General features: G+C 39.8%; 1 protein-coding gene across 2 annotated transcripts in view; it reads left to right on the top strand.

Annotated features, from left to right (window-relative positions):
- Window positions 1-27,179, top strand: part of BCAS3 (BCAS3 microtubule associated cell migration factor) — a 2,220,355-nt gene that overhangs the window by 1,389,398 nt on the left and 803,778 nt on the right. The window contains exons 22-23 of one of the 2 annotated variants that reach the window (XM_053707348.1): window positions 16,293-16,489; window positions 17,557-17,654. In XM_053707348.1, the coding sequence (XP_053563323.1) occupies window positions 16,293-16,489; window positions 17,557-17,654 (295 nt within the window). Of the gene's footprint in view, window positions 1-16,292; window positions 16,490-17,556; window positions 17,681-27,179 lie in introns of those variants that run through there. The other variant, XM_053707349.1, reaches the window with a different exon arrangement.

The raw sequence follows: 27,179 nt of genomic DNA, 5'->3' as shown, positions 1-27,179 counted from the left end.
TCTGGAGTGACGTAAGCATCGATCTGAGTCCGGCGGATCGAAGCTTACGTCACTATATTCTACTTTTGCCGGGCAGTAGGGGTTGATAACTAAGGCGAATCAGTCTCGCCACAAATACGCTGCGGAATTCCAGCGTATTTGCGGTTGACGGCTTGATAACTAGAGGCCTATATCTATACAGTATAAAAATATTTGTGGTGTATTCATTGCATTAATTATATTTATTTATATTATGTTTCTTTTATCTCACTATTAATTTGAGAAAACTGGCACTGTCCCCATTTCTGTTAACATTGGTCCTTTAGAGGATAGATCAACTGATTTTTCAAATGTGTTAATATTATACCCCCAGCAAAGCTTTGCAAGTACTCTATGGATCACCTGATTCATGCCAATCCAGCTAGTTCTGCTCTTGCTTCTAAAGGTATCAGCCCTCCCTCAGTTTGCCCTTTACAAGGAATGTTTTAAAGACAGTCTCTGAAATGTTGCCGGCTATGCCTCCTCCAAGTAAGTGCAATATATCAATCCTCCCATGGATGTATCTTCCTATTCTGGATCTCTGAAGCAGACATCAAAGGATCTTCTCAAGGATTGAGACTGTGTCATCAGATCAGTCTTCTGAGGGTGGATGTTTTTTTCTGATGACCAGGGGTCTGTTACTGAACAGGATTCAGATTTTTCCTCCTTTATGTTCAAGTTGGAACACCTTCGTACATTACTAAAGTAGGTTTTATGTACTCTAAGAGTTCAAGATCCTAAGCCAGTAGATGATTTTTTTTTTTAAAAGGACATGAAATCCAATTTTTTTTGTTTCATTATTTAAAGAGAATACATTTTAAACAACTTTCCAGTTTATATCTATTATCAATTTTACTTAATTCTCTTTTTATTCTTTGTTGAAGAAGCAGCAATGCACTACTAATATGTATATATGTGCAGCCACCAATAAGCAGTTTTCTCCCAGCTCCTGAGCCTACCTAGATATGCTTTTCAATAAAGGATAGTAAAAAAATGAAGCAAGTTAGATAATAGAAGTAAATTGGAAAGTTGTTTAAAATTGTATGTTGAAGGTTTTTTCCGGAGGAGGAGCACAGGTGTGTGGTCAGGTGCTCAGGTGCCGCACCTGTGCTGATCTAACTTTCCACACAAGCCCTTGGCGAGATTCGCGCCCAAACCCTTTGATCCTGGGCGGCTTGGAGCAAGAAACTATCGCTCCCGGAAACCCTATAGTGCCATAACAATGCACTAAGGCTTCGTTCTGCAGCTACTGATAGGACCCGACTATGTCTAAATATCAGCATACCTTTTGCCTACCACCTTAGCCTTCCTATTGCAAGTACTCTGATTGCATGGAGCCCGGTCCTGTACGTTAACCGATGGTTTCCAAGACTCTGCTGCAAACTGACAGAATTGGCTGGTACTTCTATTACCTAGAACCTTACAGACGTACTCACTTCTACTCTTCACCTGTCCTGGTTCTTTCTACATGGCTGAGAAAGCCGCGCAACTTACACTCTCATCCTGTTCGGGATTGATCTTTGGCAACTCCTGCTATCTGCCGTCTAGATTGCTGTCTAACTAAAGATGACTTTACGTGAAACATCAGGGGCTTAACTGCCTGTTCTATCTTTGTCCCTAAGAACAGTGAAATATACTCGTGGAGTCTGCCTGGGTTGAAGCTGTTCTCTCTGCCCCCCCCCTCCCACCGGTGCTGCGTGAGGGGCGAGGGCTTTCCCTGCGCCCTGGTGCGCTTTCCTGGATCTGCGAGTCCTTGGTGCTGTATCTTTTGCCATATTTGAAATACAGGAGACATACCTGAGGAGCTCGAGTGTCCTGCTTCTGTTCCTGCTGCCTCCCCCTCCCACCGTTGCTGCGCGAGGGGGGCGGACTGTCTCCACGCCTGGTTGTGCTTCGGCAGATTACCGCTTGTCTCCTCTCTCCTGCTGGTAACAGATATCACGGCCGGGACTCTTCTGACTGGTAACTGGAAATTGTTCTTTGCTCTGTTCTCTGAATTGGGGCTCTCCCTCCCACCGGTGTTGCGAGAGGGAGATCTGCCGCGGTCCTGGTTACCTCTCCCCATAGGTCACGATAGGTGTTCCTGGACTTTTTTCTTTTGGTTCTTAATAATAAGTTAAAAAGGTTTTTGTTTTTGCTTAGCCATGGATCTACCCAATTAACTGACTGTTGCAAAAGTTGATTGTATAAGTATACCTGTTAACAGGCTGATATTTCTGTGCGCTACAAGAGATTCTTTGTATCAGAAAGCAATGTTTTCTTATCATTATAGAAACGCTAAGATTGTTAAGCTACTCTAAGCATTTTAAGTTTACTGCAGCTCAAGTTTAATAGACCTACCAACGTTACTAATTGTTGCAACCTGTTTATAACATATCTGCTAAAGTGTAGATATTGAAAGAGAAAGCCATTTAACACTTAGCTGAATAACCTCAATCTGTTTAAATCTTATATGGTGCATATACCAATATTTATATGTGTCTACCTCATGCTTTCTCACCTTTTTTGTTCCCCTCTATAGCTAAATGTAACGTTAGAAAACAAAACCTCTCTAAGGCCTAGATTTAGAGTTCGGCGGTAGCCGTCAAAACCAGCGTTAGAGGCTCCTAACGCTGGTTTTGGCCGCCCGCTGGTATTTGGAGTCAGTGATTAAAGGGTCTAACGCTCACTTTACAGCCGCGACTTTTCCATACCGCAGATCCCCCTACGCCATTTGCGTAGCCTATCTTTTCAATGGGATCTTTCTAACGCTGGTATTTAGAGTCGTTTCTGCAGTGAGCGTTAGAGCTCTAACGACAAGATTCCAGCCGCCTGAAAAAAGCAGGAGTTAAGAGCTTTCTGGCTAACGCCGGTTTATAAAGCTCTTAACTACTGTACCCTAAAGTACACTAACACCCATAAACTACCTATGTACCCCTAAACCGAGGTCCCCCCACATCGCCGCCACTCGATTAAAATTTTTAACCCCTAATCTGCCGACCGCCACCTACGTTATACTTATGTACCCCTAATCTGCTGCCCCTAACCCCGCCGACCCCTATATTATATTTATTAACCCCTAACTTGCCCCCCACAACGTCGCCGCAAGCTACTTAAAATAATTAACCCCTAATCTTCCGACCGCAAATCGCCGCCACCTACGTTATCCCTATGTACCCCTAATCTGCTGCCCCTAACATCGCCGACCCCTATGTTATATTTATTAACCCCTAATCTGCCCCCCACAACGTCGCCGACACCTACCTACACTTATTAACCCCTAATCTGCCGAGCGGACCTGAGCGCTACTATAATAAAGTTATTAACCCCTAATCCGCCTCACTAACCCTATCATAAATAGTATTAACCCCTAATCTGCCCTCCCTAACATCGCCGACACCTACCTTCAATTATTAACCCCTAATCTGCCGACCGGAGCTCACCGCTATTCTAATAAATGTATTAACCCCTAAAGCTAAGTCTAACCCTAACACTAACACCCCCCTAAGTTAAATATAATTTTTATCTAACGAAATAAATTAACTCTTATTAAATAAATGATTCCTATTTAAAGCTAAATACTTACCTGTAAAATAAATCCTAATATACCTACAATATAAATTACATTTATATTATAGCTATTTTAGGATTAATATTTATTTTACAGGTAACTTTGTATTTATTTTAACCAGGTACAATAGCTATTAAATAGTTAAGAACTATTTAATAGTTACCTAGTTAAAATAATTACAAATTTACCTGTAAAATAAATCCTAACCTAAGATATAATTAAACCTAACACTACCCTATCAATAAAATAATTAAATAAACTACCTACAATTACCTACAATTAACCTAACACTACACTATCAATAAATTAATTAAACACAATTGCTACAAATAAATACAATTAAATAAACTATCTAAAGTACAAAAAATAAAAAAGAACTAAGTTACAGAAAATAAAAAAATATTTACAAACATAAGAAAAATATTACAACAATTTTAAACTAATTACACCTACTCTAAGCCCCCTAATAAAATAACAAAGACCCCCAAAATAAAAAATTCCCTACCCTATTCTAAAATACAAAAATTACAAGCTCTTTTACCTTACCAGCCCTGAACAGGGCCCTTTGCGGGGCATGCCCCAAGAATTTCAGCTCTTTTGCCTGTAAAAAAAACATACAATACCCCCCCCCCAACATTACAACCCACCACCCACATACCCCTAATCTAACCCAAACCCCCTTAAATAAACCTAACACTAATCCCCTGAAGATCTTCCTACCTTGTCTTCACCATCCAGGTATCACCGATCCGTCCTGGCTCCAAGATCTTCATCCAACCCAAGCGGGGGTTGGCGATCCATAATCCGGTGCTCCAAAGTCTTCCTCCTATCCGGCAAGAAGAGGACATCCGGACCGGCAAACATCTTCTCCAAGCGGCATCTTCTATGTTCTTCCATCCGATGACGACCGGCTCCATCTTGAAGACCTCCAGCGCGGATCCATCCTCTTCTTCCGACGACTAGACGACGAATGACGGTTCCTTTAAGGGACGTCATCCAAGATGGCGTCCCTCGAATTCCGATTGGCTGATAGGATTCTATCAGCCAATCGGAATTAAGGTAGGAATTTTCTGATTGGCTGATGGAATCAGCCAATCAGAATCAAGTTCAATCCGATTGGCTGATCCAATCAGCCAATCAGATTGAGCTCGCATTCTATTGGCTGTTCCGATCAGCCAATAGAATGCAAGCTCAATCTGATTGGCTGATTGGATCAGCCAATCGGATTGAACTTGATTCTGATTGGCTGATTCCATCAGCCAATTAGAATATTCCTACCTTAATTCCGATTGGCTGATAGAATCCTATCAGCCAATCGGAATTCGAGGGACGCCATCTTGGATGACGTCCCTTAAAGGAACCGTCATTCGTCGTCTAGTCGTCGGAAGAAGAGGATGGATCCGCGCTGGAGGTCTTCAAGATGGAGCCGGTCGTCATCGGATGGAAGAACATAGAAGATGCCGCTTGGAGAAGATGTTTGCCGGTCCGGATGTCCTCTTCTTGCCGGATAGGAGGAAGACTTTGGAGCACCGGATTATGGATCGCCAACCCCCGCTTGGGTTGGATGAAGATCTTGGAGCCAGGACGGATCGGTGATACCTGGATGGTGAAGACAAGGTAGGAAGATCTTCAGGGGATTAGTGTTAGGTTTATTTAAGGGGGTTTGGGTTAGATTAGGGGTATGTGGGTGGTGGGTTGTAATGTTGGGGGGGGGTATTGTATGTTTTTTTTTACAGGCAAAAGAGCTGAAATTCTTGGGGCATGCCCCGCAAAGGGCCCTGTTCAGGGCTGGTAAGGTAAAAGAGCTTGTAATTTTTGTATTTTAGAATAGGGTAGGGAATTTTTTATTTTGGGGGTCTTTGTTATTTTATTAGGGGGCTTAGAGTAGGTGTAATTAGTTTAAAATTGTTGTAATATTTTTCTTATGTTTGTAAATATTTTTTTATTTTCTGTAACTTAGTTCTTTTTTATTTTTTGTACTTTAGATAGTTTATTTAATTGTATTTATTTGTAGCAATTGTGTTTAATTAATTTATTGATAGTGTAGTGTTAGGTTAATTGTAGGTAATTGTAGGTAGTTTATTTAATTATTTTATTGATAGGGTAGTGTTAGGTTTAATTATATCTTAGGTTAGGATTTATTTTACAGGTAAATTTGTAATTATTTTAACTAGGTAACTATTAAATAGTTCTTAACTATTTAATAGCTATTGTACCTGGTTAAAATAAATACAAAGTTACCTGTAAAATAAATATTAATCCTAAAATAGCTATAATATAAATGTAATTTATATTGTAGCTATATTAGGATTTATTTTACAGGTAAGTATTTAGCTTTAAATAGGAATCATTTATTTAATAAGAGTTAATTTATTTCGTTAGATAAAAATTATATTTAACTTAGGGGGGTGTTAGTGTTAGGGTTAGACTTAGCTTTAGGGGTTAATACATTTATTAGAATAGCGGTGAGCTCCGGTCGGCAGATTAGGGGTTAATAATTGAAGGTAGGTGTCGGCGATGTTAGGGAGGGCAGATTAGGGGTTAATACTATTTATGATAGGGTTAGTGAGGCGGATTAGGGGTTAATAACTTTATTATAGTAGCGCTCAGGTCCGCTCGGCAGATTAGGGGTTAATAAGTGTAGGTAGGTGTCGGCGACGTTGTGGGGGGCAGATTAGGGGTTAATAAATATAACATAGGGGTCGGCGATGTTAGGGCAGCAGATTAGGGGTACATAGGGATAACGTAGGTGGCGGCGGTTTACGGAGCGGCAGATTAGGGGTTAAAAGTGTAATGCAGGGGTCAGCGATAGCGGGGGCGGCAGATTAGGGGTTAATAAGTGTAATGCTAGGGGTGTTTAGACTCGGGGTACATGTTAGAGTGTTAGGTGCAGACGTAGGAAGTGTTTCCCCATAGGAAACAATGGGGCTGCGTTAGGAGCTGAACGCTGCTTTTTTGCAGGTGTTAGGTTTTTTTTCAGCTCAAACAGCCCCATTGTTTCCTATGGGAGAATCGTGCACGAGCACGTTTTTGAGGCCGGCCGCGTCCGTAAGCAACTCTGGTATCGAGAGTTGCATTTGCGCTAAATATGCTCTACGCTCCTTTTTTGGAGCCTAACGCAGCATTTGTTTGAACTCTCGATACCAGAGTTAAATTTATGGTGCGGCCAGAAAAAACCCGCGGAGCGTTAACAGCCCTTTTACCGCCAAACTCCAAATCTAGCCGTAAGTATAAGTTGTTGTATGATGTGAGGTCTTTTCCTCTCTTTGTATAAGTATCCATTCAATTAGAATATACTATTCTCCTGAAGCTGGAAATACTAGTCTTGCTTACTTTAAAGGAAAGTTATTTATACAGGAGGTATATTCTACACCTTAGTGCTGAAAAGAGTTTTTTTATAACTATAGGCCTTATAGCTTGCTGTGATTTCTATTAGTAAATATCTTAAATACCTATTACTTGTTCAAATACAATTTCAACAGTAATGACGTATACCTATTTTCTAGTACATGTTTAATTTTCTAGTTGAGTAACATTTTGAACCTATACAAAAATTATATTGAACACAGAGAAGGAGGGGGAAAGTGAGAGAGAGGGAGAGGGATAAGAGAAGAAAAATAGACGCTAAGTCTCAGGGCTACATACATTAGACATAGGCCATATATTTTACTCTAAGATATCTCAGAAAGACATATTCAATACACTTATCCCCTTAAATCTAATTTTTTCTCATACCATATATGCAACTATAAATTACATTTAAATTTACTCTAAAGGTATCCCAAAAACCTATCTAGAATATTTAAGAAATACTGAATTGAAAGGAGGGAGGGAGCAGAAAGCGTAAAAGGAGGAGACTTATTATAAGCAATTGAAGCTCTCTGTAACAGTGGCCCTATATATAAAATAAATATATATCCCCTTGCTGACAACTTGACTGTTCCCTTTCTTAATTAATTCACTCCACTTTTTTGCAATTCACATTTTTTCTTTTTTTTTTTTTTTTCTCTTCACCTTCACGCACTAATTCACATTTTTTACACTTTAATTCTCCCACACACTCCCTTTCCTTTTCTTTTTCTTTTTTTTTTTTTTCCTTCCCCCGCCGGGGTCTTACCCCCCCTTCTTTTTTCCCATTTTTTGCCCTTCACTAAACACACAACCCCACAAACATATGGACAAATTTTTACACTTGCACTCTAAAAATTCACCCTCAGTCATGTCGGCTAGGCAAAGGGATAAAAAGCAGAAAAGTGCTTCAGAAGCCCTAACAGAGGCGCAGACACCTTCTCGTGACTTCCATAGCTTACATGAGCCTTACGATATGCAGTCTCTAGTCCTTAATATTTCTTCGGCTCTTACACCCAAGTTTGATTCTCTTAAGTTAGAGATCAAACAGGACATAGCTCAGTTAACCTCAGAAGTTAAACAATTCTCTGAAAGATTCACTGAAATAGAACAAAGAGTTTCAGATCTTGAAGATAACATTTTAACTTATAACACTAAGCTTGAATCCATGTCTGTGGCCTTGCTTAAAGCACAAAATAAAGTAGAAGATCTAGAAAACCGCGCAAGGCGAAATAACTTGAGAATAATTGGGGTCCCCGAACTACAACAATTTGAAGATCTGAATAAGTTAATCACAAATATACTTCCGGCCTTATTAAAACTTCCTGAGACCCACCACAACATCATTGTAGAACGTGTACATAGGATAGGACCAGTATCCCTTTCTAAAAACAACACCAAACCTAGACCAATAATAGCTAAATTTTTGAACTACCAGGACAAACTTACTTTTTTACAGGCCTTTCGCAAACAGCAGCCTATATATTTGGGTGAAACTAAAATACTATTATTCCAGGATTATGCAGCAGAAACAGCTTTAAGAAGAAGAGAATTAGCTCCAATATGTACAAAACTCATACAGAAAGGGCTCCGAGCAACTATTTTACATCCTGCTAGGCTTAGGTTAGCGATTCACAATACTATACCATTTTTTGACACTGCCTCTGCAGCAGAATTATTTTTTAATAAAAATTGTTCTTCAGGCCTAGTGACCTCTTAGAGCTAAGTGGTAAAGCATAAGATTAATTTTTTGATTTATGTCTCGGGTTCTTCAGTGCTGGGAATCAGACGACATAGATGATTGCCGTCTGTTATGTGTATGTTTTTTCATTATATTTCTTTTTTTTTTTTTTTTTCTCTCCCGTTCCTCTCTTTCCTTTCCTTCCTCTCTCTGTCCCTCCCCAATCCTATAGATGACATATATGCACAATAGAGTTAAATTTACATCTTGGAACATAGGTGGTTTAACATCTCCTATAAAAAGAAAAACGATAATAAATTATCTTAAGAAAATTAACACCTCCGTGGCACTCTTACAAGAAACCCATCTTAAATCCGAAGAAGTTCTTAAACTCAAATCCACATGGGTTAAAGAGGTCTTTTTTTCCCCTAGTATAACACGCAAAGCAGGAGTGGCCATTCTACTTGGTAAGAAACTTAACTACGAAGTTGTCTATAATGAAACAGATCTTGAAGGAAGATATCTTATCCTTAAAATTAAAATTGTTAATACGTTATATACGATATGTAATATATATGCTCCAAATGTTTTTAATTTGACCTTTTGGGACACTCTACAGGCGAGGCTCGTGTCGTGTGCGGAGGGTTTCCTGATTATGGGAGGGGACTTCAATATGGCACCCCAGTATCCTATGGATAGGCTCAGGCAGAAGGGCTTTTTGGGAAAAACAAAAAGAGATAATCTTGAGTCAAAACTTTTTTCTAGAATGTTTAATAACTTACGTGTGCGCGACATTTGGAGACTTCATAACCCCGATATTCGGGAATTTACATGCCTCTCTAAAGCACATAAATCCCTCTCGCGAATTGACCTATTTCTTGTGGATGAAAGATTATGTAATCAGAAGGCCCGTCCTCAAATTCTGCCTATTACGATATCTGACCATGCTCCTATCTGTTTTGAGCTCGGCATTGCTAGAATTCCCACAAATAATCGTTTTTTTCCCCTACTTTCTTAGCCTCAAATGCTAAATTTAGAAATTGGCTCGAACTTAAATGTCGTGACTTCGCTCTATTTAACGCAGAGGCTAGAAATCGTCCTGACTTATTCTGGGAGACTGCTAAAGCAGTCCTAAGGGGCGAGATTATGTCATATACTATTAGGCGTACCAAGAAACTTAAACTTCGAGAGAATCAATTAGTACGGACGGTTACAAATGCATATAATCGGTATCTAATCGAAAAAACCCCACAGAACTGGGCCAAATATACTATTGCACTGGGAGAGAGGGATACATTTCTATTATATAAAACCACACAAAAAGATATTAGGTTTCATGCAAAATTGCATAAATATGGGAACAAGACCGGCAAACTTTTAGCCAAACTCTTTAAACAGGATGTAGGTTCCCAGGTAATAGATTCTCTACTAGTAGAAGGCCAAAGGTTTAGGACATCAGAAGAACTCATTCAAATTTTCTTTGACTATTACAAGGACATATATTCCCTCAGAACTTCTAATATTAAGGAGCGTGAGGATTTTTGGAGTAAGATCTCTCACCCGTCACTGATGCCCTCATCACTCCAGGATCTTTACTCTCCTATTACCGAATTAGAAGTGTCTAACTTAATTAAAAATCTTCCACATAATAAAGCTCCTGGTCCAGACGCACTCCCCAATGAATTCTATAAGATACTTTCCCCTACTATAACACCTTATATTACTTCTTTATTCAACCATATATACATTGATGGGAATGAGCCTACATCTAATTTTTCAGCTTCTTACACGACTCTGATATTAAAGAAGGGAAAAGATCCAGCTATGAAGGAATCGTACAGACCTATTGCCCTTATTAATACAGATTACAAAATATTAACTTCTATCTTGGCCCAACGTCTCCAATCTCTTCTCCCTACCATTATCAATACGGACCAGGCTGGCTTCATGAAGAATAGAAACTCTGCAGCCAAAATTAGGCAGCTATTACTTACGATAGATTACTTTATGAGAGGCGAAGGTTGTGAACAATTACACAAAGAAACCAACCTAGATATGGCTATTTTAGCCATAGATGCCGAGAAGGCTTTTGATTCAGTACATCATGATCATTTGCTATTTTCCTTGGAACAATTTGGATTAAAAGTGAATTTCATCAAATTTATCGAAAAATTATATCAGAAGGCCTCTACATGTCTAATAGTGAATGGTCAATTATCTCCTCCCATAACCTTGTATAGAGGAACTAGGCAAGGGTGCCCATTGTCCCCTCTTCTTTTCAATATATCAATTGAATCTTTAGCGATATCCATTAGACACCAACTAGAAGGAATAAAAATACGTAACAAGGAATTAAAAATTTCACTTTACGCAGACGATATACTTATATATATGTCTAACACCTCCGTCAACATACCTAGATTCCTTTCAATAGTACAACAATTTGGATCTTTTGCTGGTTATAAAATAAATACAACAAAATCCGAATTGCTTTGGATTAAACAAGCAGGTAACTCATCTATGAATATACCCTTTACTATAGTTCATGATTCTTTTAAGTATCTAGGTATAACTGTATCTTCCAATCCAGATAGATGGTACTCTCTTAACATAATCCCAATTCTAAATAAAGTTAAAGATACTTTTAAAAACTGGCACTCTTTCCCTCTCTCCTTGTCTGGACGTATAGCAGCATATAAGATGATTCTTTTACCCAAAATACTATATGTATTTCAGAATATTCCCCTTCTTTTAAAGAAGAAGGAATTAATGTTATTTAACTCCCAGTTGACCTCTTTCTTATGGCAGAATAAGAAGCCCAGAATTTCTTTGGCAAAACTCTCTCTCCCAGTGCAATATGGTGGTCTCGCTTTGCCAGATCTCAAACTTTATAACTATGTTTTCTTAGCTCGTATAGTGACGGATTGGCTGTTCTTAAAAAACTATGTGACTGATAACGATCTCGAAAAAAACATTTCGAGTCCTCTCTCTCTTGTGGCTCTTATCCACGCTGATACTGCTTGTATTCCGTCTGAAATAAAAAAAGTGAAATCCTTATACAATCCAATCTTAGCATGGAGAAAGATCTGTAACTTGCTAGCTATAGAATATCGTGTATCGAGGTATATCCCATTTTCAGGGAACCCTCAATTCCAAGCAGGTCTTCTCTCCACTATCTTCGCAAAATGGAGGGAGGAGGGCTTATCTGAGGTATATCAGCTATTAGACAGGGGAAAGAACTGCATTAAGTCATTTGATATGCTTAGAACAGAATTCAACCTCCCGCATAGAAATTTCTTTGCTTACCTGCAGGCCAGACATTATGTTTTAAAACTTATAAATGATTATGGGTGGAACTGGTCTTTAGGTACCCTTGAGAACTGGCTAGTACTAGTTAAAAATGGACTTATATCAATCACTCCCGCCTATACAATCTTGATTTCTAAGACAGGTACAATCAACACGGATAGAATCTCTCTTAAATGGGCTACACTACTGAATTATGAATTGGATCCTAAAATACCTTATAACTCAATCCAAGAAGTTAGCCGTGCAACTCCCTCCGCGGATTGGAGGGAGTCGCACGTGAAATTACTGTATATGTCTTATTTCACCCCAGAAAAGGGATTCAAATGTGGGACTATAAACTTTAGTATTTGCCCTAAGTGTTCCCTCCCACAGGCGAACCTTCTGCACATGATATGGACCTGCCCAAGGATTAGAAATATATGGCTCAAAGTTCAATTTTGGCTTCGTAAAATTCTTACTGATACTTCTATACGTCTATCAGCAAAGAATGTAGTTTTCATGTTAAAATCGGGAAAGGACCAACCTGGTATTAAACTTATCAATCTTGTCATACTGACTGTTAGATATCTTATATTAAAAAAATGGAAAATGCACACAGTTCCTAGTATCTCGGAAATTAAAAATTGTTTAAAAAAACAATGCACTCTCGAACAACTTGATATCAACACCGATAATGAAGAAGAGATTGTTAGATTTTTTCTTAAATGGTCACCATTTATTAAAGCACTCCCACCTTCCGAAATTGAATATTTAATATATCATCTTCGCAACTCTGACCTGGTCCTATTAGGAATCTGGTAAACAATTTTTCTTTTTTTCCACTCCCCATGCTCCTTCCCTCCCTTCCCCCTCCTTTTTTTTTTTTTTTTTTTTTTTTTTTCTTCCCCCTGACTTAGTTTTGGTTTGTTTTTTTTCTGTTTGGTTTTGTCCTGTTCTGTTTTTGTCTTTGTATAAAACATGGAAAAATCAATAATGTGTAATTGAAACCTGTAAAAGTTATCAAATTACATGCAATTATACTGTGTATCTTATTATTTTCCTTTGAATACCCCGTTTGGGGTCTAAATTTATTTGTACATGTATTACGCATTGTTGTAAATAAAAGATTTATAAAAAAAAAAAAAAAATTGTATGTTGAAAATGTTAGGGTTTCATGTCCCTTTGAGCAATTGGATGTTGTTTTCAAGTCTACTCTGCAAGCTCCTGAGGTATTCACAGTTTCTGATGCAATTACTGAGATTAATACTAAGGGGTGGCATAAGTCTGGTATTCCTTATAATCCAGCTGTTAAATTTAAGAAGATGTTTCCATTACCATCCTCTAACTTAGAGCTTTGGAGACCATTCCCAAAGACTGAGACTATCTCCTCTTTGGCGAAGTGCACTTCTATTCCCTTAAAGGATAATACTTTGTTCAAGGACCCCATGGACAGGAAATTGGAGTATTTTCACATAAAGGCCTTTCAGTTAGCAGGTTTCTTATTTAGCTTTTAGTATATTTAGTATACCATATATCAGAAGACTCAGTTGATGATGTTTTTCATTGTTGTCTAGATCTTATAAGGTCAGCATGTGCATTCATCTGTGATGCAATCGTTGACATTATCAGGGTTAACGCCAAGAATATGGTGCTAGCTGTTTTGGCTAAAAAGGCTTTGTGGTTGAAATCATAGTCAGCTGAGATGGTTTCTTAAACCAGACTTTAATCTCTTCCTTATCAAGGAATGATTTTATTTGGTCCAGGTCTGGATGCAATTATTTCCACTTTAACTGGAGGTAAATTAACTTTTCTTCCTCAAGAAAAAAGGTCAAAGGGGAAAGGCAGGGCTCCTAATTATTTTTGGTCCTTTCGCCAATCTAGGAACCAAAAAGCCACCTCTGCTTTGCAAAAGAATGACTCTTCCATAAATCCCTGGAAATCCTCTTCCTCTTGGAACAAGTCTTAGCTGTCCAAAAAAGCATACCTCTTCAGCATGAAGGTGTGTCTCCCAATCTGGATCTTCTTCTGGTAGGGGACAGATTACACCTTTTTAAGAAGGCTTGGGCTCAGTTTGTTCGAGACCCTTGGGTATTTCAGTAGCTCCATACCTGGACAATATCTTGGTTTATTACTTTTCTTTTCTTTCTTACTTTTAGCAATTTCTTATACAAACAAGCTTTTGTTGTTTCTTCGTCAACATGGAGGGAAAACCAATGTTCCAAAGAGCTCTCCGTCTCCTCAGACCAGAGTGTCTTTCCTGGAAGTCATCATAGACTCAATTTCAATGAGTCTATCCTTAACAGCTCAGAGGCAACTAAAGTTACAGACACAGTTGCCAATCCCTTCATTGCGGGGAATGGTCTCTTCACTTAGATGTCTTGGATGTCTTTAATCAGATTGTCATGAATTGAAGTCTTCCAGTTATAGACCTAATAGCTTCTCACTTAAATAATAAGCTCCCCAGATACTTTGTGAGGTCCAGGGATACTCAGGTGGAGTTTGCAGCGGCTCTAGCAGCTCCCTGTTCTTTTTGCCTGGTTTACCTATTTCCTCCAAATGTTCTGCTTTCATGAGTGATAGCTCGAATCAAGCAGATCTGCCACAATGTTTGGAAAGTCTTTTTAATGAGAGATGATTTACAACAGTGAAACTCTTGGCAGGGCCCTCTACCCCTTTGTCTTCCATATTTGTTACGTTGCATATTAGACCCATGTTTTTAGCGCTGCAGAATAAAATAATTTTTATTAGATGGTGTTGTTATGAGTGTAACTGTACTTTTTAATTGTATTTTTGATGTATTTTGTGCAACTTTTTGTTTGATAAACCCCTTATAGCTAGTGCGCAAATGAACACATCTGATAAGCCAGTAACAGAAAACCTTCGCGTTCAGCCACCAATCAGAAGCTAGCTCCCAGTAGTGCATTGTTATTTCTGAGCCTACCTAGGTATGCTTTCTAACAACTGATTCAAAAAGAGTAATTTGATAATGGAAGTAAATTGAACAGTCACTTAATGCTATGGGCAGTAAAAAAAAAAAATTGTGACTTTCCTGCCCCTCTAATCTCAGCACTTTTCATATTGTAATGTTTATTTATGCAAAATGCACTTCTGTTCAATTTTCCTAAAATTAAATTTCCTAGTTTAATACAAAAATGCAGCCCCAACATGTTCCTAGATGTTTGCTCAGCTGTTTCTGGCTCTTAGATGAGAGGAAGGAGCATCTAACATAAAATAAACTTAACACAAACTTCAAGGGTAAAAAAAGAAGAGGAAGAACAGGAAGAATTATGTTCCCTTTAGAATGTGAAATAATTTCTTAAAAAGACTTTTTCATCTGAGTTTTGATGGATTTATCATGAAGTAGTTTATCAGCGGACTAATTATATGGTTAAAAAAAATCCAGCAGTTATCATGGGTTCTGTGTCTGCAGATTTAAAGAGCCATTATAGTTAGGTGACCATACTGCCTCTTTAAAAAGGGACACATACAAAACATGTCTTTAAACATCCCTGAAAACAGCCCTTCCATATGTATTTTTCATATGTGTGTCCCTTTTTAAAGTGGCAATATGGTCACCCTAATTATAGTGGCAATATCGCTTCATTAAAGCATGTCATTTTTACATTAGTGACCCTGCAATACTATGTGTCAAACCACAACAAAGGGGTTAAATGTAAAGTTTAAGGGACATGAAATCCCCAAATTTCCTTTTATGATTTAGATAGAGGATACAGTTTTAAACAACTTTCCAATTTACTTCTATTATCTGGTTTTCGTCATTCTCTTGGTATCCTTTGTTGAAGAAGCAGTAATGTACTACTACAGCTAGCTGAACACTTTGGATAAGCCAATAACATGAGTCATATATGTGCAGCCACAAATCAGCAGCTCTTGAGCCTACCTAGGCATCCTTTTCAACAAAGGATACCAAGAGAACGAAATCACATTCTCTATCTAAATCATGAAAGAAGAAATGTGGGTTTCATGTCCCTTTAAAGTACCACTTAGGAGCTGCAGAGTACTGTTCTGAGGGAAACTGACGGTCACCCAGTTAGCAGTCGTAGTCACACTACTGAGTCTTGTGATTGCTGCTGCTGATTGGGTCAGCGGCTGTTTTCACTCTGAACCATCAGTGCTCTGGGACGATAACTTAACTATGTGTTTAACCCCATTTCCAGTACAGAATATGCAGTTTGGGGCACTGGGAATAGATGACAAACAAATTATGTCTTTGGTGTGGGCTTTTGTTCATATGTTGCACATCTTTATTATAAAGTGTAATAAGACATTGCTTAAAAATGTGGCAGGCAAAGCTTATCTACTGTTAAAACATATGTCTAAGTATTTCAGGCCTATTACTTTCTTTTTGTTTGCTGCAACTACAATCTCCTGGTTCGTGTTTTTCAGGTAGAAATAGTGACTCACACTGGACCACACAGAAGACTGTGGATGGGGCCTCAGTTCCAGTTTAAAACAATCCATCCTTCTGGCCAGACAACAGTGATCTCTTCTAGTTCTTCTGTGCTGCATTCACATGGGCCTAGTGACACACCTCAGCCCCTGCTGGATTTTGACACAGATGATCTTGAACTGCATAGCCTCAGGTAAACTGTTAAAATTGAACTATCAAACTAGGGTGGTCTTGTTATGGGTATATTATAATGTTTGGGAAGAGACTGGGAGATGACCTCATCCTTATAGTTATAATCCGCCCTTTCTTGTCTTACACTTTTGAATCTGCTGCACATTTGTCAGAAAGTACAAAACTTGTTACGTTTGCGGTTTTGCATTGATATTTTATTCCTAATTTTCCTGGAGTGTCTGTCCCATATTGAGACTTTAGTCTTGCTGGCCTATTCTCCTCTCTGAAAAAAAAATGCTTGTCCATGTAAGTTCTACCACTGCTAAAAACAAAAACAAAATTCCTGGCCCATGTAGTTCCTGATCCAAAACCAATAACAAGCCTTGTGAGTATTAATCCCCTTTTCTATTAGTGAATAAGTAGTTAGAGGGTTGTGATTCAATCTAATATCATATGTATTGCGCAGCCATTAGTACGTCTAGTGGATCCTGGGGTTGCATCCATTACTGATGTACCTACAAGCTATAAAGGCGTCGGCTACCATGATTTTGCATGGTAGTGCCTTTTTTACTTAACTAGTGCTTGATACTGATAAATGAAATGAATGAAAGGTAATGAAATGAAAAAGGTAATGAAGGCAAAAGGGTAATTTGAATAAATACAAATAATTTTTACAATAATGATCGGAATAACTAGTAGAAGAGGTCCACAGCCCATATTGTCTTCCACCATGATCTTTAGCTTTCTAAACATTGGGTTGCATTATAATATGTTATAGCCTAGGTCCGCCCAGGTATAGCGCTGCCCCACAGTCAATAGTAATGTAATGTAGCACATGCTGTCAAAACAGATACAACAGGAACATAATACTGGGGTGTTCACTTGATGCTTCCATTCAGATGAGTGCCCCCCAAACCTCCATTAGATATGCCCCTTGCTCATACTTTTCTTTATTTTATAAAATTGAGTGAGGATAGACTTTGGTATGATGGCTTTGTGGTGTGCTTCTTTTTTATCCACCTTAATATAGTGATAAAATTTAGTAAATTGTTCGAAATATTCTATTTAGAGTCTGTCTTACTATTATAGGATCCAGCCTGTTCGCTCAGAGCCTGTTAGCATGCCGGGATCACCCCGTACAGTTTCTGATTGCAGAGGAGGCTCAACAGTCATTGATGCCACCTCAGGTAGGAGGTTCATAAAGAACCTTTAAGTCAAAAATGACATTTTCTTTTACATTAATGGAGACTTAAAATGATGTTTGACTTCAGCTGAAAGGGAGTCAAACAACTTTTGTTTTATATAATGGTATACACTTAAGATCTACTTGGTCATACAGTAAAAGAAAGTTGTATATTATTGCGAATACACTGTTTGCATGCAGTTCATATGGTGTACAATATTCACATAGCATGCAGTGCACATAGAGTGACAGTCATCAATTTACTTGAATAATGATTTCTTGTTAACATTATGAGTGTCATGTGATTTCATTGAAACCAATTCTGTAACGTTCACCAGTGGAGTGAAATAATCTCGTTGACCCTCCATAGTAGTACTGATAAATCTTTTTACAGAATGCCGCCTAAACTGAGAATTGATGCCCATAATCACACAGTAGATGTTAGTTTATGGTCATAGACATTTTGTACATATCCTGTATTAGATAAGCAGTATTTGATGCAACATTTGGCTCTTTTGGAAACTGAGATCATCTAAAGCTTTATATATTTCTTCTCAACAGTAAGATCTGCTATTGTACACAGATGAATATGTCTTGAAACATGATTTAGAATATCTTATATATCACATGATCATTTTCCGCTAACCAAATTAGTTGTTTCCTTTCAATTATTAAGAAAGATTGTGGTGCTGTAGTTAATGAGTTAATTTTGCCCTCCCTGTATATTTCACAATGTCTGTACGCTTTTAGGGTCACAAATCCATTGTTTGTAGTGCTGTATAAATGTCTTTATCTGAATTTAGATGGTAAACACATGGGAATCAGTGTTTCTTGACCTAAGGAATACTGGAAATCCTTGCAGGTGCTCCATAAGAAGTACATTTATCTGTGTTGCGCCGCGGTTTATAAATCTTGCTACTGTGTTATGTATCTGGTTTCATACAGTGCATAAGTACAGTATTTGAATAACAGGGTTTTCTGCTGTTCTACAGCTGCATGGCAAACAGGGCTCCAGAAACAGCAGGGTTTTGTCAAATAAAATCTCTCACAAGTAGAGTTATTAAACACAAAACATTAGTCAAATAGTCAGGAGTCGAAGAGGATTTTAATTTGTAGCGATCTGAAAATCCCCCATGAGGCTACTGAGTGGATTGAGATTTGAACTGTAAAAAGAATCTGTAACAAGCAGCACAGAAATAGCTGTGTAAATGTTTTTTTTTTAAAGAGCAAAACAATGGCTGTATACAGGGACTGTGTTATGCCTATGGAAATTAACAGGTCATGTACAGGGGCCAATCCTTTTGTAAATGATTTTATAAGTATGATGTGATTATACTTGGCAATATCCCCTCTACTACCTGGAATTCCCAAGCTGCTCTGCTTCCTAAAAATGGCACCGCACATTGGTCAGAGCTGCGTTTGATGACTCATTACTAAGATGTAATACAACCAGTATTTGCTACAGATGTATAAACATGGGAACTTGGGATATGAAAATACTAAAAAAAATCATGCTTTTAATTATGTAGTAGCCATGTGCAAAAATGTGTATTTTATTATTCATTTGTCAAACTGCACTCAGTCATCGTCAGAATGAAACAATTTAAGTGAATATGACAATCATTCATTCTTTCATTTCGCTTTCTATTTTTTGGCCCGATTACGAGTGGCATGTTACGCACGAGCGATATCCTGTTTGATATTCAAAGTTAGACTTTTTGCTTGCATCAGGTTAGAGCGTGAGCGAAAACGTTTTACTTTCAACTTGCTACCCAATACGCAAAAAACTTACTTCTAGCTGAGTTAGCACGCAAGTGGGAATATTAAGTACCGCTCCACTTGTAATCTGCCCTTGTATGTCCTAAATCACCATGTTTATACAGATTTCTCTTGCAAGATGTATCGAGTCCACGGATTCATCCATCACTTGTGGGATATTCTCCTTCCCAACAGGAAGTGGCAAAGAGAGCACCCACAGCAGAGCTGTCTATATAGCTCCTCCCTTAGCCCCACCCCCCAGTCATTCTCTTTGCCTACTCTAAGTGCTAGGAAGGGTAAAGTGAGTGTGGTGACAAAAATGTTAGTTTTTATTTTCTCAAGCAAAAGTTTGTTATTTTAAATGGTACCGGTGTGTACTATTCCCTCTCTAGCAGAAAAGGGATGAAGATTTCTGCAAGGAGGATGATGATCTTAGCACTTTGTAACTAAGATTCATTGCTGTTCCCACAGAGGCTGAGGAGTACAGGAAAACTTCAGTTGGGGGAACGGTTTGCATAATAAGCTGCTTTGAGGTATGTTCAGTCAATTTTTTTCTAGACAGACTGTGATAATTCTAGAAAAGGCTGACATTTTCTCCATGAGGGAAGGATAAGCTGTATTCAGAGACTTAGTATGGAATCCCAGCTTGCACAAAGGGCTAAATTGTTACTGGTGGCACTTATAAGTAAAACGTTTTTTATTAAGAGGTTTGAGGGACTTTTTTATTAAAAACGTTTTGAGGGACTTTGGGAGCTCCATTATGGCTTATTCAAGGGTTATTAACCCACATGGCTAGTTTAGAAACACTTTGGTGTGTTTCTTTTAGGCCCCACTGACATCGAGTGAGGTGGGAGGGGCCTATTTTCGCGCCTCAGATGCGCAGTTTATTTTACACACAAGACATCCAACTGCTACTCCGGAGGGTCATGCTGTAATTGAGGGCCTAAAGGAAGCTTTTTCCCCACAATTCTATCCCTAAGGGCAGGTAGGCGCCACAGCAGAGGTGCTGAACGTTTTTATACCGGTGTTTTGACGTTTTGTCAATCCAGTTTTTCCATTAAGGGGTTAATCGTTTATTTGACTGGTGGGGCAATCTTACTAAGGCTTTATGATTCCACTGTAAAAATTTCGAAAAGTTTACTGCTTTTTTACACTGTTTTGCAGAGTTTGTGCATCTTTTTTTCTCTTAAAGGCACAGTATCGTTTTTTTTCTAAGTACTGTTTACTTTGAATAAAGTGTTTCCCAAGCTTGCTTGTTTCATTACTAGCCTGTTTAACATTTCTGACATCAAGGAAACTCCTTGTTCAATGTGTTTAGTAGCCATTGTGGAACACCCTCTTAGAATTTGTCCCATTTGCATTGATATGTCTATAAATTTTAAAGAGCATATTATAGCACTTAAAAATATAGCGTTAGATGAATCTCAGACTGCAAGAAATGAGGTTATGCCATCTAGCTCTCCCCAAGTGTCACAACCAGTGACCACAACGCCCGCACAAGTCACGCCAAGTACCTCTAGTGCGTCGACTTCGTATACTTTACAAGATATGGCCATAGTTATGAATACAACCCTCACAGAGGTTTTATCTAAACTGCCTGGGTTACAAGGAAAGTGTGACAGCTCTGGGTTAAGAACAAATACTGAACCTTCTGACGCTTTAGTAGCTGTATCCGATATACCCTCACAATGTTCTGAAGTAGGGGTAAGGGATTTGCTGTCTGAGGGAGAGATTTCTGATTCAGGGAAGACGCTCCCTCAGACAGATTCTGATATGACGGCCTTTAAATTTAAGCTAGAACACCTCCGCTTGTTGCTCAGGGAGGTATTAGCGACTCTGGATGATTGTGACCCCATCGTGGTCCCAGAGAAATTGTGTAAAATGGACAAATACTTAGAGGTTCCTGTTTACACTAATGTGCTTCCAGTCCCTAAGAGGATTGCAAACATTATTACTAAGGAGTGGGATAGACCAGGTATACCGTTCGCTCCCCCTTCTGTTTTTAAAAAAATGTTTCCCATATCTGACACCATGCGGGACTCATGGCAGACGGTCCCTAAGGTGGAGGGAGCTATTTCTACTCTCGCCAAGCGTACAACTATACCTTTCGAAGACAGTTGTACTTTCAAAGATCCTATGGATAAAAAATTAGAGGGTCTCCTAAAGAAAATTGTTGTTCATCAAGGTTTTCTTCTCCAACCTATTGCATGCATTGTTCCTGTAACTACTGCAGCTGCTTTCTGGTTCAAGGCTCTAGAAGAGGCTCTTCAGATGGAGACTCCATTAGAGGATATTATGGATAGAATTAAGGCCCTTAAGCTGGCTAATTCTTTCATTACAGATGCCGCTTTTCAACTGGCTAAATTAGCGGCAAAGAATTCAGGTTGTGCCGTTTTAGCGCGCAGGGCTTTATGGCTTAAGTCCTGGTCTGCTGATGTTTCATCAAAATCTAAACTTTTGAACATCCCTTTCAAGGGGAAGACCCTATTCGGGCCTGAACTGAAAGAGATTATTTCAGACATCACTTGAGGGAAAGGCCATGTCCTCCCTCAGGATAAAACAAATAAAATGAGGAGCAAACAAAATAATTTTCGTTCCTTTCGGAACTTCAAGGGTGGTCCCTCTTCCTCTTCCCCAGCTGCGAAGCAAGAGGGGAATTTTGCCTGCTGCTTGCCTCTAAGACAGCATGAAGGGGTAGCCCCCGATCCGGGACCGGATCTAGTAGGGGGCAGACCAGGCTTGGGCAAGAGATGTTCACGATTCCTGGGTTTTAGAAATTGTTACCCAGGGTTATCTTCTGGACTTCAAAGACTCCCCCCAAGGGGGAGATTTCACATTTCTCAATTGTCTGCAAACCAGACAAAGAGAGAGGCGTTCTTACGCTGTGTAGAAGACCTACATACCATGGGAGTGATTCGCTCAGTTCCAAAAGCAGAACAAGGGCTAGGGTTTTACTCAAACCTGTTTGTGGTTCCCAAAAAAGAAGGAACTTTCAGACCAATCTTGGATCTCAAAATTCTAAACAAATTCCTCAGGGTACCATTGTTCAAGATGGAGACCATTCGGACCATTCTGCCTCTAATCCGGGAGGGTCAATATATGACCACCGTGAGCTTAAAGGATGCGTATCTGCACATCCCTATTCACAGAGATCATCGTCAATTCCTCAGATTCGCCTTTCTGGACAGGCATTACCAGTTTGTGGCCCTTCCTTTCGGGTTGGCCACAGCTCCCAGAATTTTCACAAAGGTGCTAGGGTCCCTTTTGGCGGTGCTAAGACCGCGGGGCATAGCAGTGGCGCCTTATCTAGACGACATCTTAATTCAAGCGTCGACTTTCCAGCTAGCCAAGTCCCACACGGACATCGGGTTGGTTTTTCTGAGATCTCATGGGTGGAAGGTGAACATAAAAAAGAGTTCTCTCCTCCCTCTCACAAGAGTTTTCTTCTTAGGGACTCTGATAGACTCAGTAGAAATGAAAATATTTCTGACAGAGGTCAGGAAATCAAAACTCATAACCACCTGCCGAGCTCTTCATTCCATTCCTCGGCCATCAGTGGCTCAATGTATGGAGGTAATGGTAGCGGCAATGGACATAGTTCCTTTTGCCTGCCTACACCTCAGACCACTGCAACTATGCATGCTCGAACAGTGGAATGGGGATTATGCAGATTTATCTCCTCAAATACATCTGGATCAGGAGACCAGAGATTCTCTTCTCTGATGGTTGTCTCAGGACCACCTGTCTCTGGGAATGTGTTTCCGCAGGCCAGAGTGGCTCATAGTAATGACAGATGCCAGCCTACTGGGCTGGGGTGCAGTCTGGAACTCCCTGAAAGCTCAGGGCTTATGGTCTCAGGAGGAAGCTCTCCTCCCGATAAACATTCTAGAGCTGAGAGCGATATTCAATGCTCTTCAGGCGTGGCCTCAGCTGGCTGCGGCCAAGTTCATCAGATTTCAGTCGGACAACATCACGACTGTAGCTTATATCAATCATCAAGGAGGAACACAGAGTTCTCTAGCGATGATGGAGGTGACCAAAATAATCCGTTTAGCAGAGACTCACTCTTGCCATCTTTCAGCAATCCATATCCCAGGGGTAGAGAACTGGGAGGCGGATTTCCTAAGTCGCCAGACTTTTCATCCGGGGGAGTGGGAACTCCATCCGGAAGTATTTGCCCAGCTGACTCGGATATGGGGCAGAATTATATCTGATGGCGTCTCATCAGAATGCCAAGCTTCTTTGTTACGGGTCCAGGTCCCGGGATCCCCAGGCAGTACTGATAGATGCTCTAGCAGTGCCCTGGTCCTTCAACCTGTCCTATGTATTTCCACCGTTTCCTCTCCTTCCACGTCTGGTTGCCAGAATCAAGCAGGAGAGAGCTTCAGTGATTTTGATAGCGCCTGCGTGGCCACGCAGGACTTGGTATGCAGATCTGGTGGACATGTCATCGGTTCCACCGTGGACTCTGCCGATGAGGCAGAACCTTCTAATCCAGGGTCCATTCAAGCATCCAATTCTAATTTCTCTGCGTCTGACTGCTTGGAGATTGAACGCCTGATTTTATCAAAGCGTGGGTTTTCTGAGTCGGTCATTGATACCCTGATTCAGGCTAGAAAGCCTGTCACCAGGAAAATCTATCATAAGATATGGCGAAAAATATCTTTATTGGTGTGAATCCAAGGGTTACTCATGGAGTAAGATTAGGATTCCTAGGATATTGTCTTTTCTCCAAGAAGGATTGGAGAAGGGATTATCAACTAGTTCCTTGAAAGGACAGATATCTGCTTTGTCTATTCTTTTACACAAACGTCTGGCAGATGTCCCAGACGTTCAGGCGTTTAGTCAGGCTTTAGTCAGGATCAAGCCTGTATTCAAACCTGTTGCTCCGCCATAGCACTAAGTGCAGCTCGCTCCTGCTCTGTCAGACAGCAGGAGCGAGCTGCACTTAGTGCTATGGCGCGGTCGGGCCGGGCTGTGACTATACAGCTGGCCAGATGCGCTGTTAGAAAAAAACAGACCCGCTCAGAAGATCACAGAGAGCGGGTCTGTAAAACAGCAGTTATTTTTTAAATTCAAAGGGGAAATTTGGTTTTACAATGTTTGCGCTATTATAATGTTATATAATTCTGCACTATGTGCAGAATTATATAACATTTTTTTTATGGTTTACTGTCCCTTTAACCCCTTAATGACCACAGCACTTTTCCATTTTCTGTCCGTTTGGGACCAAGGCTATTTTTACATTTTTTAGGTGTTTGTGTTTAGCTGTAATTTTCCTCTTACTCATTTACTGTACCCACACATATTATATACCATTTTTCTCTCCATTAAATGGACTTTCTAAAGATACCATTATTTTCATTATATCTTATAATTTACTATAATTTTTTTTATAAAATATGGGGAAAAATGGAAAAAACACACACGTTTCTAACTTTGACCCCCAAAATCTGTTACATATCTACAACCACCAAAAAACACCCATGCTAAATAGTTTCTAAATTTTGTCCTGAGTTTAGAAATACCCAATGTTTACATGTTCTTTGCTTTTTTTGTAAGTTATAGGGCCATAAATACAAGTAGCACTTTGCTATTTCCAAACCATTTTTTTTTTTCAAAATTAGCGCTAGTTACATTAGAACACTGATATCTTTCAGGAATCTCTGAATATTCATTGACATATATATATTTTCTTTTAGTAGACAACCCAAAGTATTGATCTAGGCCCATTTTGGTATATTTCATGCCACCATTTCACCGCCAAATGCGATCAAATACAAAAAATCGTTCACTTTTTCACAAATTTTTTCACAAACTTTTGGTTTCTAACTTAAATTATTTACAAACAGCTTGTGCAATTATGGCATAAATGGTTGTAAATTATTCTCTGGGATCCCATTTGTTCAGAAATAGCAGACATATATGACTTTGGCGTTGCTTTTTGGTAATTAGAAGGCCGCTAAATGCCACTGCGCACCACACGTGTATTATGCCCAGCAGTGAAGGGGTTAATTAGGGAGCATGTAGGGAGCTTTTTGGGGTAGTTTTAGCTTTAGTGTAGTGTAGTAGACAACCCCAAGTATTGATCTAGGCCAATTTTGGTATATTTCATGCCACCATTTCACCGCCAAATGCGATCAAATTAAAAAAAGCGTTACATTTTTCTCAATTTTAGGTTTCTCACTGAAATCATTTACAAACAGCTTGTGCAATTATGGCACAAATAGTTGTAAATGCTTCTCTGGGATCCCCTTTGTTCATAAATAGCAGACATATATGACTTTGGCTTTGCTTTTTGGTAATTAGAAGGCCGCTAAATGCCGCTGCGCACCACACGTGTATTATGCCCAGCAGTGCAGGGGTTAATTAGGGAGCTTATAGGGAGCTTGTAGGGTTAATTTTAGCTTTAGTTGCGTGTAGTAGGCAACCCAAAGTATTAATCTAGGCCCATTTTGGTATATTTCATGCCACCATTTCACCGCCAAATGCGATCAAATAAAAAAAAGTTCCCTTTTTAAAAAACTTTTTCACAAACTTTAGGTTTCTCACTGAAATTATTTACAAACAGCTTGTGCAATTATGGCACAAATGGTTGTAAATGCTTCTCTGGGATCCCCTTTGTTCAGAAATAGCAGACATATATGGCTTTGGCATTGCTTTTTGGTATTTAGAAGGCCGCTAAATACCGCTCGCATCACACGTGTATTATGGCTAGCAGTGAAGGGGTTATTTATGTAGCTTGTAGGGAGCTTGCAGGGTTAATTTTAGCTTTAGCCTCCCACCTGAAACATCAGACCCCCTGATCCCTCCCAAACAGCTCTGTTCCTACCCCCACCCCACAATTGTCCCTGCCATCTTAAGTACTGGCAGAAACTCTGCCAGTACTAAAATAAAAGGTATTTGGCCTTTTTTTTTAAAAGCATATTTACATATGCTGATGTGTAGGATCCCCCCTTAGCCCCCAACCTCACTGATCCCCCACCAAACAGCTCTCTAACCCTTCCCCTCTGCCTTAATGGGCGCCATCATGGGTACTGGCTGCTGTCTGCCAGTACCCAGTTTAGTAAAAAATGTGCCTTTTTTAAAAAAAAAATGCCCTTTTCTGTAGTGTAGCTTTCCCCCCCCCAAGACCAACCCCCCACCCCTTCCAGATCCCTTAGATGCAATTTTTATTACTTAAAAAATTATTATTTACTTTTAACTTCATTTTTTTCTGTAGTGTAGCGGTTCCCACCCGCTCCCGTCCCGTACACGCGCCCGCCCGCCGCCCCTGTGCACGCGCGCGCCCATGCGCGCCCCCGTAGGTCCCACCCATGATATCGCCCCCCTCCACTCCACACAGAGCATCGATGGCCGCCCACCCGCCTCCCACGTAAGCTCCCACCCACCAACGATACCGGCCATCAATGTCCGGTGCAGAGAGGGCCACAGAGTGGCTCTCTCTGCATCGGATGGCCAAGGGGGGTTATTGCAGGATGCCTCCATATCGAGGCATCACTGCGATCACCGGAAAGCAGCTGAAAGCGAGCAGGATCGCTTCCAGCTGCTTTCCAGACCAAGGACGTACGCCATACGTCCTCGGTCATTAACTGTATGGCGTACGTCCTTGGTCGTTAAGGGGTTAAAGGGACATAATACTCATATGCTATATCACCTGAGCATCTCTTAGTAAAAAAGGAAGATATTTTACCTCACAAACTCCTCAGCTCAGCAGAGTAAGATCTGTGTAAAAAGTTATACTCAGCTGTAGCCCAGCTGCAGGTAAAAT

This window comes from Bombina bombina, chromosome 3 (assembly GCF_027579735.1).
Source record: "Bombina bombina isolate aBomBom1 chromosome 3, aBomBom1.pri, whole genome shotgun sequence".
NCBI lineage: Eukaryota > Metazoa > Chordata > Amphibia > Anura > Bombinatoridae > Bombina > Bombina bombina.
This window is presented reverse-complemented; position numbering and strand designations above follow the sequence as displayed.